Consider the following 16355-nt stretch of genomic DNA (forward strand, 5'->3'; position numbering starts at 1 on the left):
GCCGCTGTAGCAGTCAGTAACGCGGTCACTCATTAAAAAGTTTTACAACTTAAACTTGCTTTCCTTTTTGTAATTTAGAATCCAAGGAAGCAAGGGCCTGAGACGCAAGGTAGCACGGCTGAATTAATTACAGGCCTTGTACAACTTGTTCCGCAATCCAGCATGCCAGAAATAGCACAAGAAGCCATGGAGGTAAGGGGTAAATGTTCTCTGTGCCAAACGACAGATCAAGGCTTTTGTAGAAGCTCTGAAGTATTAATAGCTATGAAGTTCTGTGTCTTAGAGTTTGGTCTCTATTGATCTTTTTCTAAATATCTCCTGCACTGAAAGTTTTACAGGAGAGGCCTATAAAAACATTTTAAAAAGCAATTCATACTGCCTCTTATGACTACGCTGCACCTCCTAATATGATTTGTTCATCCCTGGTGTTGATCAAATACAGCTTGACAGTTCCTCTGCTCCATCTTTGCAGAGAGCACCATTAAGCTTGCCCTTTCTCTTCTATGTTTTTTAAATAGCTGTGAGAAAAATCCCTAGTGCAATGGCTGGTCCTGTATTCTGTTGTGAATCAGAGGAGGTTGTATTTGTGGGAGAGATGGATTGGATACTTTAAAGCTACTGAAATCTTCTTCCCGCCAGCTTTGACTGAAGAAGCTAACAAATCACCAAAGTTACTTCTGATTTTTAGCCTTCCCATGCAAAGTTGCTGATTCTGTGGCTTTGCCAGTTCAGCTGTAACATTTGTGTTTTTCACTATGATGGGTCTCCAGAGCACTTCATATACAATGAAAGCAGGCTTCAGCTTCTCCTTGTGCATAATGGAACAGAAAGATATTTTTTTTTTTTTTTTTTTTTTTTAATCCATGGTGCCAGTTATATTATCCTGACTTCTTTAGATTCCTATTCTAAAAAGTGAACCGTAGAGTGTGTGCTTCATTGACATCTTTCATGTTTTAGGTTTTCACAGGTAGACTGAAAAAAGGATTAACTATACCTACACGCTATTAAAGCTTTACGTAAATAGTTGAACTTTAGTAGGTAAACTAAGGCTTTTTTGTTAAACCTTGCCTCAACACAAATTGCCACAAATAGTGTCAATATACTACTACCTTTCAATATATGAAATACATATTCTTGATAGTTTAATGGTAGAATTCAAGAATATTTCTTGTATAAGAATAATCCTTTTCAGTGTGAAAGTCTCTGGGGAAGTTTGTCTTGGGTGGTAACATCCTTATGGTCATTTACAGGAACTTAGAGATTGAAAAGTTTTGGCCGTTAATTTGGCAATTTAATTTTGGTGTACTGTTCAGTCTTGATTCTTTATTGATCTTAATCCCTAATCTACCTGACTGTTGGCTTAACTAGCTGAGAATTGGCCTCTCATGTCTGTTTTTGGTTAGTAGGTTACTAAAGAAGTTCTGAAATATTTGTTTAAAATAGGAAGCAATTTGAAATAACTACTTAAATATTGTTGGAGAACAATATGGGTTGGATTTTTTTAAATGCCATTTTTAATAGCAATGTCTTTGCAGCAAACTTTTTTTTTTGTAATTTGTGAGGAAAAAATAGCTAAGACTTTCCTCATTTGTCTTTAACTTGTATTTTCACCAAAGTGAAAATTTATTTGCCCACATATCAGACAACCCCAAGTAATAGATGACTTAAGAGAAAAGATTTTGTTTGCTATAGTTATTTGGTATAATTAAGGATAAACAACTTCTAATCAATAATTTTCTGCTTGTTTATAGCCTTTGACCAGTTTAATTTTTATCAGATATGTATTTCTTCTGAAAGTTGTCTTCAGCTAATTTATAAGTAGTTGATTTTTAAGATTTTTGTAGTTAATCTGACTAAATCAAAAGCAGAGATTAAATTTTTGGTCATGGTTCACCAGTATGTTCGTAGATATGGTCAGAACCTATTCTTATCTAAGTTTTCGCTTGTGCAGGGAATGGTTACAAAGAGCAAAGTACTTGCCTGTCCTGACTTGGCAAAGAGCTTGAACTACAGAAGATTTTTTGTTGCCACTAGTTTATATCTGTAGGATTGGTTGCATTAATTTTTTTGCAGCTGGACATTAAGTAAACATTAAAGCCAAAACCTGTCTTTTAATAACGTTATGTCTGTGTGTCTAGTATGGATTTGTATGGAAATACAAGGTAAAACATCTAGGTTTGGATTATAAGTGTGTAATAAAGACTAAAATGAAATACTTTTGACATGGACTAACAATGAACTCTTGTTCTTTTATATAAAATGCTTCTTATATCTTTTGTTCTTTTTAAAACAATGTAATTAGTATGTGATTGCACCTATTTCTCTGCCTATGCTGATGTACTTTGTAAATTTCTGCCTTTAAGTAAAACTACTTTCTTCTGAATATAGGCCTTGCTAGTTCTTCACCAGTTAGACAGCATTGACTTGTGGAATCCTGATGCACCTATAGAAACATTCTGGGAAATTAGGTATGTAAGTTAACTTTTATAAATTAGAGAAATAGCTGGTTTGATTTGTCTTCTCTTTTGAAATAGCTGTGAATGTTTTGGGAAACCTATGCAACATCGACATGAATCTGCAGTCAAAATTATTATGTGTGTTCATGAAAACATTTTATCTTCCTTATACTATACAAATTTAACAAAAATATAATGAACATTTTGCTGGCTTTCTTAATGACTCTCTTCAGCCTGATGTTAAGGTGTAGAAATGATTATTAGTTTGAAAAGTTAGAGACTTTTCCACCTCATTTGAATGTTTACTACTTGTTTAAATTCTATTTCATCTTTTTGGGGCTGAGGGAGGGTAATGCTAAGCAATTCTGGAAGTGTGGATTTACTAATCTTGACTCTGAAGCCTTCACCTAAAGAAGGTAGTAGTTTGCCCTGACCTGTGATCTCCATTTGTCTTTCCTGTGTATTTAAAGAATTTTTATTCATTAAAGTCATCTTGCTTTTTATAACTTCACAGCAGCTGTTGCAGTTGATTTCTTGGAGACTATTAAGGGAAATGAAGTTCCAAAAAAGTCAGAATTAGACAAAATGCTAAACCAAAAAACAGGAATCTGTAAACTAGGATTTCTAAGAATTATATGAGCTAAACAATTTTAAAAAGAAATGTTTGGTGATGTAATCTGAATTGGTACAGATGTTTGTTTTAGAAGAAAGGGAACGACAGTCTAGGAGGAACACTCTTACGAGCGTCAACAAATTGGCCTGCGTGACTGCTAAATATGGCTCAAGGGGCTTGTTATGGGATAGGTTTGGGGCTGAGCCCTACCTAGATGGGCAATAACTGAAACTCATTACTGTAATTTCTAATAGTAGAAATGAGTCTGTGGTCTGTTCGGGCTGGGGGAAAAACCCATTAAAATTGACACTAATTTGGACCCTTTGGCAGTTTTAACAGAGAGTGTGAGGCCTGAATGGATATGAAGGAGGAACATCCCTAGATGTGTTCCTTCCAGAACAGAGTTGAGACACGTTGTCAGAGCAGTGTAGGTAAACTTGTACTGCCACTGTCTGTGCTGTATCTGTTCTGTGGATAAATGGAGGACTTCTGAATCGACAGCCCTGGAGTCTGGACTTCTAACAAGTACCCAAATTGCTTAACTTCCTCTAGGGAACTAAAAAGGCCAGCTGGGCGGTGGGAAGGGTCAGAGGGGAGCTTGTCATTTAAAGTACACACCTATATTATATCTATTATGCATTTTAAAAGATGATGCTAGTATATGTATAGGATATTCATGCTAATTGCCTATTTCTATGTAAAGTGTAGTAATATCTTCAAAAATTTTGTTACTAGATTATAAAGCTAATGCTGAATTTCGTTTTGCTGCAGTTCACAAATGCTTTTTTATATCTGCAAGAAACTAACTAGTCATCAGATGCTCAGCAGTACAGAAATCCTCAAGTGGCTGCGAGAGATTCTCATCTGTAGGAATAAATTTCTTCTAAAAAACAAGGTAAGTAAATGTTAACATCTCTCTGTTAGGATCATTAAAATGACTTGCTCTCTGTTTTGTCACTCCCTTTATTTACCAGGTTGTTTTTGTGATTGGAAGAGATTTAATAGCTACACCTATACTTTCTGTTTTCTGATTTCCTCTCTGCTGAGAGACAGTGCTTCGTGAGGCACCCTTGATTAGAATTGTTAACCGAAGCTAGGTTTAGGACTTTTTGGGTTTTTTTCCTCACTTTAGTTACACAGGTTGTCTTACTTGCCTGGAAAATGTATGTTTCGCAGAAACCTGGTGCCTGCTACCTCTTTGCCTAATACAAAGGGAAATAGTCCACAAGGTGAGGAAGAGGGAAAGTTAGTTATGATGGAATTCACTTCTTCATGGATGAAATAAAAATTTCTTTTTGGATCTCATGTTCATGTGAGTCCTAGAATTCTGACTTGCTTGTTTCCAATAATCTCACGAGACTTTTTCCAAGCCAAACACACATTATATTGCTTTACTTGCTAGAATTAAAACCAGACTTGCTATATTACTTTTTGAATTAAAGATCTACTAGAAAAAATAAAGGGTTTCTGTTTTTCTATCTGACCTGAAAGTAGCTGTGCTAGCATGAGAAGGATACTATCTTATGTGTCATATATAGCATGCTTAAAAAGTCCTCTTTCAGGACTTTTACCTTTAAAAGAGGTTTTTTACCTTTAAATGACTTTTTTCTTTTCTTTTCTTCTCTTTTCAACTTTGGTAGCTCTGTTACTGATGGACACTACTTTTTGTCTGTGTTGATGCTGAGTAATAGGCTTTTTCCTTTGGTATCTCCAGTTTAACATATATTTGTAAAATATAATCTCACATATTGCAGCTGTAGACTTTAAGCATTCTGCCTTTCTATGATTTCAAGAAGACTTTTACAATTGGCCTCTAAGTGGAAATCAACTGTCCTTCAAATAGGGAGTATGCTTAATATTATCGTTCTCCTTCCAGTTAAGTAGTAATTAGTTGTTTAGTTGTTTTTAAAAATCTCTTTCCTTTCAGTGCTTAGAGGATGTTCATTAATATCAGGATCAGAAAAAGATAATAGTTGTTATTAGTCCTCTGCTTCACAATCTGAGTTCCTGCTTTTCTGATCTAATATAAAATGTTATAGAATAAAATGTACAGTACTACTGAGCTTGGCTTCTTTAGACTTAATTATATCTAAATTACAATTATGTTAGTATGTATTCTGTAGAGTAAAACCAAGAAGCCTATAGGGCTTTCAGGAGGCTCCAAGAAAGGGAGGAGAAGGCATCATTTTCTGCTTACCTCAAGGTGATGTTTTTTGAAGATGACTCTCTCAGATAATTTCTTGAGGGGAAATATCATTCTAAGATACCATTAATATGGGTAACTTTATAAAGCCCTGAGAGCACCAATGTGAAAAGTACTGTGTAAATGTTGAAGAGCTTTTTACCTTCCTGAAATCTATCCTTTTTACCCTTTTTAAAAAATAAGTTGATTTATCATTTTTCGTTCCTCTTTTTATAGCAATCAGATAGGAGTTCCTGCCACTTTCTCTTCCTTTATGATGTCTCTGGAGGTGGAACTAGTCAAATTTCTCTTGACCATGAAGAGATGATACGCTGTGCTCCAGGAGCTACCCTCAGGAAAGGGAAAGGGAATTCTTCCATGGTAAGTGATACATGATGATAATTCTTTTTAACACCTGGGGAGAAAAACCTGTGTGCAAGTAGAAATTAAATTACTTTGAGAGTAATTTTTAAAAATAAAATTAATTAATTCTGTGGAGGAAAAGACATCTGTATCCTAGATAATGTATGTATCTAATATGCTGGTTAATAGTGATGTTTCAGACTTTAAAAAGTCACGCCTTTTTCAAGTTAAAATGTTGGTGAATATTTTTTTTCTTAGGATTGCACGTAGCATCCCTACACATTTGTCTATTGTTAATAAATCTGAAATCTCACTTTTTAAAGTATCGCATGCAGTTTGAATGTACCACAGAGGATCATAAAATCAAGCGTTTTGGTGAGGTATAACCTTTGACAGACAAGTTTCTCAAGCCTGGTTTTACTGCTAGTTCTAGCTGCAGGAAAAAAATGAAGAGGATATTTAGAACATCTTTTATGAGCCAAAACTTTCATTTTGTTTTTTAATGTACTTTTCGAATATCAATAAGATTTTCCTAAGTACATGGTTATCCTTGTAAAAGGATCAGGTTCTTAGCCACTGTGTTCATGCAACAGCATATAAGAGCTCTGATCTTGTGTAGGATTGCTTATTCCTACTGGAATAAAAGCAGTTTTAAAGAACAATTTGCATAAGGCTGAATAAAATTGCCATATTCATAAGCAATATCACCAAATTCGGAATTCTCTATCTCTCAAGGAAAGCACAGCAGGATGCAGCGGAACACCGATTTGTCGCCAAGCCCAAACAAAATTGGAAGTTGCCTTATACATGTTTTTGTGGAGCCCAGATATTGAGGCAGTCCTTGTTGCAATGTCCTGTTTCCGTCACCTCTGTGAGGAAGCAGATATCAGATGTGGAGTAGATGAAGTCTCAGTGCATAATTTTTTGCCAAACTACAATACTTTCATGGAGTTTGCATCTGTTAGCAATATGATGTCAACAGGTAAGAATCATGGATCTGTAAAATACCTTTCTACCTGTATAAGACGACTATTATTTGTGTTTGAGTTCTTTAAACAGGTTGAGATTCTTGATTTGATTGCTGCTCCTACTTTCACTGAAATATCTTAATCATCAGAATTGCTAGAAAGAGTAGAGAATTTGGGTGACTGAGTTCATGAGAATTTTGAAGTGTAACAAGAAGAATCCTTTTCTAAATACTTTAAGGGGATGTGTTCCTCTGTTAATTTAATAGTTACTTTCAAAGATCTCATATTTGATGTAGGTGGGTTTTCAAAAAACTTGGTTAAATGTTCTGTTCTCCTTTGTAGGGAGAGCAGCTCTTCAGAAAAGAGTGATGGCATTATTAAGACGCATTGAACATCCAACTGCAGGCAACACAGAGGTGAACTTTCTTCTGAATTCATACACTCTTTGCATGCATATTTTTTTGAAAACAAAATACTGTTGCTACAAGTAGTTTTGAAGTTAAATCTTGATATATCTCATTTTAGGCCTGGGAGGATACACATGCAAAATGGGAACAAGCTACAAAACTAATCCTTAACTATCCAAAGACCAAAATGGAAGATGGGCAGGTGACTCTGAATTTTTCCATAGGTTCAACCCTTAGAAATTCAAAATAACTGTTTAAGCTTATTTAATTTAAGGAATTGAATTTTAATGTAGAAAATGAGTTTTGTAGGCAGACTTAAGCTCCATGAAAGTATTCCAGAAAAATAATGGTAATCAATTGTCCACTATGCTTACTAGGAGACCAAAAAGTAATTTGGCTTAAATTGCTGTAAGGGAGGCGGAGGCTGAGCTTAAAAATTAAAAAGAAATTGAAAAAAAGAATAGTGAAAACTCTGGAATACTGCTAGAGAAATTATGAAATCCCTTTCACTGGAAGTTTTTAAACAAGCTGCTGGCTGTCTTGATTTAAATATGCTTTATCCTAGTGCGGAGCAGGGAATTGACTAGGCAACCCCCTTCAGTCTTTTTTAGCCTCGCTTTTTCAACTTCTCTAAAAACAGTGCCTCTGTATAGATTTCTGTTCATACTATCACAATAAACTATAAAAGGTGAATCTTAAAAAATTCTTGAGACTGGAATTGTAAATCGCAGATGTGTTACGGAATACTTTAAAATTCTGATCTCTCTCCATTAGTTATGTTTAATTCAAGAGATTTCATCTTCAGCCATTCTTTTTCAGGTTACTGAAAGTCTTCATAAGACAATTGTTAAGAGACGAATGTCGCATGTTAGTGGGGGAGGCTCCATAGACTTGTCAGACACAGATTCTCTTCAGGAGTGGATCAATATGACGGGGTTCTTATGTGCCCTTGGAGGAGTGTGCCTACAGCATCGTAGCAATGCAGGATTAGCAACCTACAGTCCACCTATGGGCCCTGTCAATGAGCGTAAGGGCTCCATGATATCTATGGTGTCCACTGAGGGAAATGCAGAGACTCCTGTTAGCAAATTCATCGATCGATTATTGACTCTGATGGTCTGTAACCATGAGAAAGTGGGACTTCAGATACGGACTAATATTAAAGATCTGGTGGGTTTGGAGTTGAGTCCAGCACTTTATCCAATGCTGTTTAACAAATTGAAGAATACCATCAGCAAGTTTTTTGATTCTCAAGGACAGGTAAAGTGTTGATATATTCCTTCATATTTGTGTCTTAATAAAAAGCGTCGGTCTTGTCTTTCACATAGGTAATTGAAATTGGTACCTGATCATGTTTTGTACAAAAAAACCTGCAAGCATTGTGATTGTATTTGACAGCATGCATTAATAGTTATTGTATTTGTGATTCCAGGCTATATTTAACATGAAGTGATTGAAAACATTCTTGAATTCTTAGTGAACTCTGAGTACAGAATCTGTGAGAATGTTCTCAGAATCGTTATGGCTGGTAGTATTGACATACACTCAATCTTGACATATATTGGAATTCTTTTGGCTAGGTGATACTAGAAAAACGCTTTTCCATTAGATTTTTGAAATGCTGCACTATATTTGATAAATACCCTTTTTTTGTTTTTGTGTGTAAAGAATTACGACCACCAATTTTCTTCCTGTAGGTTTTGTTAACAGAGACCAACACACAATTTGTAGAGCAAACCATTGCTATAATGAAGAATTTGCTTGACAATCATACAGAAGGGAGCTCAGAACACCTTGGGCAAGCTAGTATTGAGACCATGATGCTGAATCTGGTTAGGTAAGAAATCCTGTTGACCTTCCTATAAAAAACAATATGTTGAAGAAGTGAGGTAGACCCTTCTAGTTTATACCTTTTCTGCTTACATCCATGGAGAAGCAGCAGTTGATTTTCTGATCCTCCTCCTCATGGTTCTGACAACTTCAGTAATCGTGGAGATCATTTATACTGTAGCATAAAGTATGCTGATGGAGGGTGACTTTTTTTTTTTAAAAGAACTAACCATTCCATAGCATGGCCCCGTTCTTGTAAGCATTCCTAGTTTCTTTTCTGTACAATGGTGTTAGTGGTTAAAAACCAGCTGAAGGGCAGATTTCTGTTCAATTTTATATTAATAGAAAACTTCTTTGGCCAGGAAAAATTTGGTGCTGGTCTTCAGCTGATATAGGGGCTGGCTTGCTTACTTGGAAAATAAAAAAAGGTAGCCCAAACACTTGCTAACCCATTATGCATGTCTGCTGGGTCAGCCAGTGTGTAGGTTCCAGCATGGAGCTGAAAACGTTTGTCAGATGTGTGGGCCTTGTAGTATGAAGTTTTTAATCAATCTTTTTGCTTTTTCTTCAGGTATGTGCGTGTGCTTGGAAATTTGGTACACGCAATTCAAATAAAAACTAAGCTATGTCAGTTAGTAGAAGTAATGATGGAGAGGAGAGATGACCTTTCATTTTGCCAAGAAATGAAATTTAGGTAAGTATTGCATTACATAACTTCTAGGATAGTGTAATGTGGACAAGTGTAATTTTGTTTGGTTACATGTTTAAAATAAACCAAAAACCGTCTCACACCAGTATTCCTGGTATTAGGATAGTACTCCTGTCTTTGTCTTCATAATAATTTAGAGCCTGGTGCTGCATTAAAATTTTATTTTGATTGTGGAGATACTAAGTACATGTAAAAGCTCTATGTTTGATACAGACTGGAGTATTACTTGGTATAATGAAACTGGTTCAGTTCATCTTCAGTATGTGGTGGTTCAAATAGTTGTTACACTGAATTTGTAATAATTAAGAATGATGCCAACAGTAGTAAGTGTGTTTGGGGGAAGGATTGTTAAAAAAACCGACCAACCAACCAAAGCTAAAGCAGTATATCTATATGTAACAGGAACAAAATGGTGGAATATTTGACAGACTGGGTTATGGGAACATCTAATCAAGCAACAGATGAGGATGTGAAATGCTTGACAAGGTAAGAAAGACTACTATTAAACTGTTGCTAAAGTTGCTAACGGTGTTCTAGGTGGCATTTGATATCCACAGATGAGCTGGCTCATGTGGACTTCCTTTAGTGATAGTAATTTTAAGGAAAAGACAAAAATTTAAACTTAAGTTTTGGTGAGTAACAACAGAATTATATTTAATGCATAGTCTTAACTAACATGGCTCTTGAGGTGGTTTTTGTTTGGTTTTCGTGGGGTTTTTTTGTTCGTTTGTTTTTTTAAATCTACTGAATTTATTTAATTTCTTTTAATACCTTTTCGGATTTAGCATTAGGATTGAACATTTTATTTGCTAGAGCTATATCTTCATATGATGCATTCTGAAGAATAAAATCATCAAACATTTTAGTGTTGAATTTATACTTAACTGGTTTTTAATGACAAGTTTGGTTTGCAGTTGTTGTCCTTAGTAGATATATTGCTTGAACCTGTACCACAGAATGTAATAGCTTTTTTCCTGATGGACAAAACTTTACTAGAATAACTTTTTTTTTTAAAGATTCTTTTCACCTGCAGTTAGATATATAAGGAAAAGGGACGTGGTACTGGATGGGAAAATTAATCAAGGGGAAGGAGAGACTAATTCTGCTGAACTGATTCACAGCTTCTTAAAACTTTATTTTTCAGAGATTTGGACCAAGCAAGTATGGAAGCAGTGGTCTCTCTTCTTGCTGGGCTTCCACTACAGCCTGAAGAAGGAGATGGTGTTGAGTTGATGGAAGCGAAATCTCAGTTATTTCTTAAGTAAATAGTGACTTTTAGCTATTTTGCTATACACTGACTCTAAGTAGATGCACCATATGACTTCTATTACAAACTGTGGTTTTTCTTCTAGCAGAAATAATTTTATTATCCAAACAGAAATTACCTCTTTTATATATATCCCATTTCACAAATCTCTACCTCCTAGGTTTATAGAAACATTTTCATTTAGAAAATAATTATAACATTTGGCTTTGTTTCTGCTTAATGCAGATGTATGCTTGATTTATGGGAGTGATTAGTTTGCTTTGATATTATATTTTTATCCATGAAACTTAAAATCTCTTTCAAGACATCTGTTTGTAAAGGCACGCCTGTGAAATTCACTTGGTTTGAGAAAATTTCTAGGACATGTCCTAAAATTTTAGGACAGTGCTTTGTGGTTGTTACAACACATTTGAAAGCTTGGACTGTGCTACAAGAAAGATAACTTGGGGCAGTTACGAGATTTTTTGGGAGGCTTATTGTGTATTTGCTACTGTATGCAAATCTTTTCAGATGGTTGCCTTTGCAGAATCTGTTTTACTTATACAAGACTTTCTCTTTTTCTTTAGATATTTCACGCTGTTTATGAACCTTCTAAATGACTGTAGTGAAGTTGAAGATGAAAGTGCACAAACAGGTGGCAGGAAACGTGGAATGTCTCGAAGACTAGCTTCGCTACGGCACTGCACTGTTCTTGCTATGTCAAATTTACTCAATGCAAATGTGGACAGTGGTCTTATGCATTCAATAGGTAAAGTAGTTAGAGATAACTGTGCATAAATGAATACATAATGAAGACATTGGTATTTAATTTATTTTTACATCTTCCTTAGTAGTTCTGGGTTTTTTTAATCAGGCTTGGGCTATCATAAAGACCTCCAAACAAGAGCTACGTTTATGGAAGTCCTCACCAAAATTCTGCAGCAGGGAACAGAATTTGATACGTTAGCAGAAACAGTGCTAGCAGATCGGTTTGAGAGATTGGTGGAGTTGGTTACAATGATGGGTGATCAGGGGGAGCTTCCTATTGCTATGGCTTTAGCCAATGTGGTGCCTTGTTCTCAGTGGGTAAGTTGATTCATGCATTTTATTTCCTACATTTTTGAAAATAGTAAGACTTGAAATAAAAATTATTGCAAACCTTAAGGGTGTAACAACAGTCTGCTAAAGAGATTAGACCTACCGTTCATGATAGCTAGCCTTTCCTAATATATTCCTGGAAAGTGTACTGAATCTAATTGTCAGAGATCTTGAGTATAAACTGCATTTTTATAGTAAATTTTTAGTTAATATCTAGGAATAATTTTATATACAGTTATTGTAATAAATGTATCTGTTTGGGCTGGTTATTTATTACATATTGTGTGTACTGTAATGCAGACAAACAGAACTGTATTTACTCCTCTCCTCTAGATTTTAGCAAGATGAATTGGGCTTTGTTATACAGCAAAATAACTGCTTATCTATCTGGACGAACCGTTATGAATTTGTCTGACTGGATATCATGAGGCAGATTTTTAGACAAGCAATAGCATAGGAAAGATGTAAAGAGAGATTGTGTATGCTGAATTTTGATATTTACATGCAAGACTCCATAGCAAATTTAAAGCATTGTACAAACTTGGTGGGTTTTTTCATAATTCTTTTTTTTTGTACTTGCTTTGATTCACTGCTAGTCAGATTAACATTTCATTGCTTCTTTTAAGGATGAGCTAGCTCGTGTCCTGGTCACACTCTTTGATTCCCGGCACTTGCTCTACCAGCTACTCTGGAATATGTTTTCAAAGGAAGTTGAACTAGCAGATTCCATGCAGACACTCTTCCGAGGAAACAGCTTAGCCAGTAAAATAATGACTTTCTGTTTTAAGGTATATTATCTAATCTTTGCTACAGATTACTTCAATAACAGGAAAAGTTTAGTAATACACAAATACAAAACTCCTAGTCTATGGTATTAAGCACTTGAGTAACTGGATTAGATGAAAATAGCACAGAGTTGCCTTTTGGTCTCAGTTTAAGTTAGTCTCAGCTCTCACATCTGTTTAGGGAGTTTTGCTTTTAACGTTTTAACATATGATGAACTAATTCTTGTAGATCTCTTATGTGCAGGCGCAACTGAAAAATACAAATCCTCCTGGAAGTAACCTTTTGCCAAGACTTCATGACTCAACCAGTTAGGCTTAAGCTTACAGTCAGTCCTCTTGAAAGTTGCCATGGCAATAAATGTTTCATCTTGCCTGGTCTGTGTATTCTGCATTGTAAAGAAGAAAACTGGTTGTGGTAACAAAAACATTTGCAAGATTTGTAGATTTCAACGGAAATTACTAGTTACTTAGAAAACATTTGATACAAACAGCTAAATATTTGTAAAAGTTTTAGTTATCTTGAAGTCTTTTCCTAAATAATCTTCAGTCATAGTAGGGCTCTTTAAACTTCCGACTAGTTTAGTTACATGAGTGATTCTGGGGCTAGCACCAGCTTGAAGACTGTTCCTGATGGTCTTTTTGTAACGGGCAATTTAAAGACGGGGAGACAAACTGTGAGGTCTTGTTTATACTTCCATTTCAGTTTAAAAAGTTGTGTAGTGCTATACAAACAGAGATGGGGTGTTGAGTTGCTGTGCTCTAAGAAAGAATCCCATCTAGTTATTGTGGTTATTAAAGTGACCTATAGTTTTCTCTAAATTGGAAATTAATTAAAATACCTGTAGAAATTAGTCACAGATATGTTTCAGAAGTGAGACTATAATATAGAAACAGCAGTTTTACAGAAATCTGGCTTATGCCAAAACAAATCAAATGTTTTCAGGCTCTTTTAACACTTAGAGAATTTTGGAGTGTTCCTGTGAATTGCCATGTTAATCTGGCCACCTATTATGATTTTCCTTCTACACAGGTATATGGTGCTACGTATTTGCAGAAGCTTTTGGAACCTTTATTAAGGACTGTGATCACATCCTCTGAATGGCAGCATGTTAGCTTTGAGGTGGATCCAACAAGGTTTGAGATTCAAGGAGGGGAGCAAATGTATTTATTTGTAAACATGATTCCCAGTCATTGTAAATATAATAGGATTCCTTTTTCCTTGTTGCAAATATTTTTCTCATACTTTCATAATTTTCCACTCCTCACTTTACCAGATACATTAATTGTATCTGCAGTCCTTATACCCAGGGAGAATTGTACAGAGCTGTCCAGCGAGATGAGTTTGCATGTTCTCTAAGCCCTGAGAGAGTAAGAAAGATAGAGAGCTCTTGCAGGACCTCTTCTCCTACTTCATACTTTTATGTAGGCCACTAATGTGGGGATTTCCAGGAGTACCAGAAAGCATCTGCTTTAGGTCATTGAATTAATTACAGAAGCAAGATGGAATGCGTGCATATTGTGTGTAATTTTTTCGCTTTGATTTCTCTTATATCACTTCAAGACTTGGATTTAGTAGCTCTTGTTCTATTGCTTTGAATTATCTCTAACTCTTAGAAAAACTTTAAGTATTAGTCTTTTAAGTAGCTTACCAAAAGATAGGCCCTCTTTTTGATGGTTTAACTCTCAAATATCTATGTCTACCTCAAAAATTCCTTTCAGAGAAACCATCAAACTGATAATGCAATTGTCAGTTGGCATTATGTATGCATGTTTTTATATGGAATGGTGTGAGAGAATCTCACTTACAGCTGTCTGTTTATTACTGAGTTTTAAATGACCTTATATTTGTAACTTACATGGTTTAAAATATTGATGGAAACTTTTGTGTAAAAGATCATAAATATTTCTGTAAGATTTCTATTTACCCTGGGAAATAAGGTTACTACCAAACATGTAAGTACAGCTAGTATCATTTATTTGATTGCTGGTCATACATTTATGGGTCTGTTTCAGGCTGGAGCCTACAGAAAGCCTTGAAGAGAACCAGCGGAGTCTCTTGCAAATGACAGAAAAATTTTTTCATGCAATCATTAATTCTTCTTCAGAGTTCCCACCACAACTTCGCAGTGTGTGCCATTGTTTATACCAGGTATGCCTGCAATGGTTGCCTGCCCCTAAACTCTGGGTTTTGTTTTTATAATTCTAGCAGTTTGGAGCTTGGTCCAATAGTGGGTGCACAGGGGGCATTTCTTAAAGACTGTTTTCAGGTGTTTGTTAAATAACAGGAGTCTAAATGTAGGGACTGAATCGTGTTTTAAGACTTGGGTTGGCAATCAGGAGGTGACTAAACATTATTTTTTTTTAAGGATTTGAATCACAGCTAAGAACTCAGACCTAATAAGGCAGCAATAATCTCTGCTTTAGCATCTCTATGGGAGACTAAAGATTAACTGGGGAGGGTACACTTGCTTTTATCAGTTTATCATATGGGCCATCTATAGTGAAGGCAGCAAAAGGGGAAAAGAAAAAAAAATCACTGCTGGGTTGAGAGAATGCAAAACTGTGTTTTGAATATAGAAACAGTGTACTTGTTTACTTTTTATACAGGATCAATTAAATCAGAAATAAAGTTAATTAATTATCTAAAAATTTTATGGATCATGCCTTTGATAAACCTTAACTTTGTGATTATAATAGCTTCTTGTGCAGTTACTGACTCTAGATAGTTGTTCTCTGCATAAAAATAGAGGCAATTTCTTCAAGAGCATTTTTCTCTGAAGTAAATTTTTCCAAAAATTGTCCATGAAATGTATTATACAGGTCATTGCTCCAGGAATATTATTTAGTCGTCCATTACAGGTGGGCACAATCTTATACTTTCTGCCTTTGACAGAAAAGCAGGTTAAAAAGGGTGTAAGATGCTCAGAAGAAAAGTATGGTCTTCAGTGAGACCACAATAGTTAGAAGTCCTAAATTTTAGAGACTGTGGATTGAAGCTGAGTATAATGGAAGGAAATAGACATATAAAATGCTGTTGGCTGTATTTGGTAGAGAACTGTTTGTGGTTATATGTGCTTCCCTAAAGAAGATAATTTGTGGGTGAGGTCAAGACACTGTGTCATTCAGGCTTTATTCTGATCATACTCAGTGTCATGTCTCGTAATCATGTTCTGAAAGCGGGAGTCTCTAGGTTGCTGCGGACAACTTTGAGGGAAGCCATTAACTTGTACTGGGAAGGAGGTCCACTGGCATATGATTTGGTAACTAACATTAGCCTGGGATGCTGCAAATGCATCTGTATTTTTAAGGATGATAGGTTCTTGTATTTGAGAGGTAGAATGACGACAGGAATACGTTTTGGTCTACGAAGTAAAATATCCTCCATCTGCTACGGGCAACACATTCTGATGGAGGTACTCCTCTCATGTGAGAGGCCTGGAGTAAGTTATTGTATGCAAAGGGCTGCTGTACTTTGATTAAGCAGCTGACCAAACATTTTGCAAACACAGATTATTGAGACACAGAATATTGAGAAATTCAGCAGGTAAATAGGAGGAAGAGAACCTGGAAGAGACAGATAAATGTATTTATAGAGTTCTTTTAATGAGGGAAATTACAGAGACTGACTTCTATCTGTGGCTAAAACTTTAGTGCTGTCACACAAACCTTGGAAAGTTACCAAGCTGGGACCACCCTAT

At 35.6% G+C, this 16355-nt stretch overlaps 1 protein-coding gene across 1 annotated transcript in view; it reads left to right on the forward strand.

The window, feature by feature from the left end:
- NF1 (neurofibromin 1) overlaps nt 1-16355 on the forward strand; it is a gene marked incomplete at both ends in the record, with an annotated part of 82066 nt that overhangs the window by 15548 nt on the left and 50163 nt on the right. The window contains 17 exons of the mRNA XM_009574374.1: nt 79-192; nt 2389-2468; nt 3841-3964; nt 5489-5632; nt 6350-6596; nt 6925-6998; nt 7108-7191; nt 7809-8249; nt 8687-8826; nt 9391-9513; nt 9931-10014; nt 10673-10789; nt 11362-11543; nt 11649-11860; nt 12499-12660; nt 13688-13791; nt 14671-14806. Coding sequence (XP_009572669.1) covers nt 79-192; nt 2389-2468; nt 3841-3964; nt 5489-5632; nt 6350-6596; nt 6925-6998; nt 7108-7191; nt 7809-8249; nt 8687-8826; nt 9391-9513; nt 9931-10014; nt 10673-10789; nt 11362-11543; nt 11649-11860; nt 12499-12660; nt 13688-13791; nt 14671-14806 — 2568 coding nt within the window. The remainder of the gene's footprint in view (nt 1-78; nt 193-2388; nt 2469-3840; nt 3965-5488; nt 5633-6349; nt 6597-6924; nt 6999-7107; nt 7192-7808; nt 8250-8686; nt 8827-9390; nt 9514-9930; nt 10015-10672; nt 10790-11361; nt 11544-11648; nt 11861-12498; nt 12661-13687; nt 13792-14670; nt 14807-16355) is intronic.

The sequence above is a fragment of the Fulmarus glacialis genome, unplaced genomic scaffold (genome assembly GCF_000690835.1).
Source record: "Fulmarus glacialis isolate BGI_N327 unplaced genomic scaffold, ASM69083v1 scaffold20473, whole genome shotgun sequence".
NCBI classification, from domain to species: domain Eukaryota; kingdom Metazoa; phylum Chordata; class Aves; order Procellariiformes; family Procellariidae; genus Fulmarus; species Fulmarus glacialis.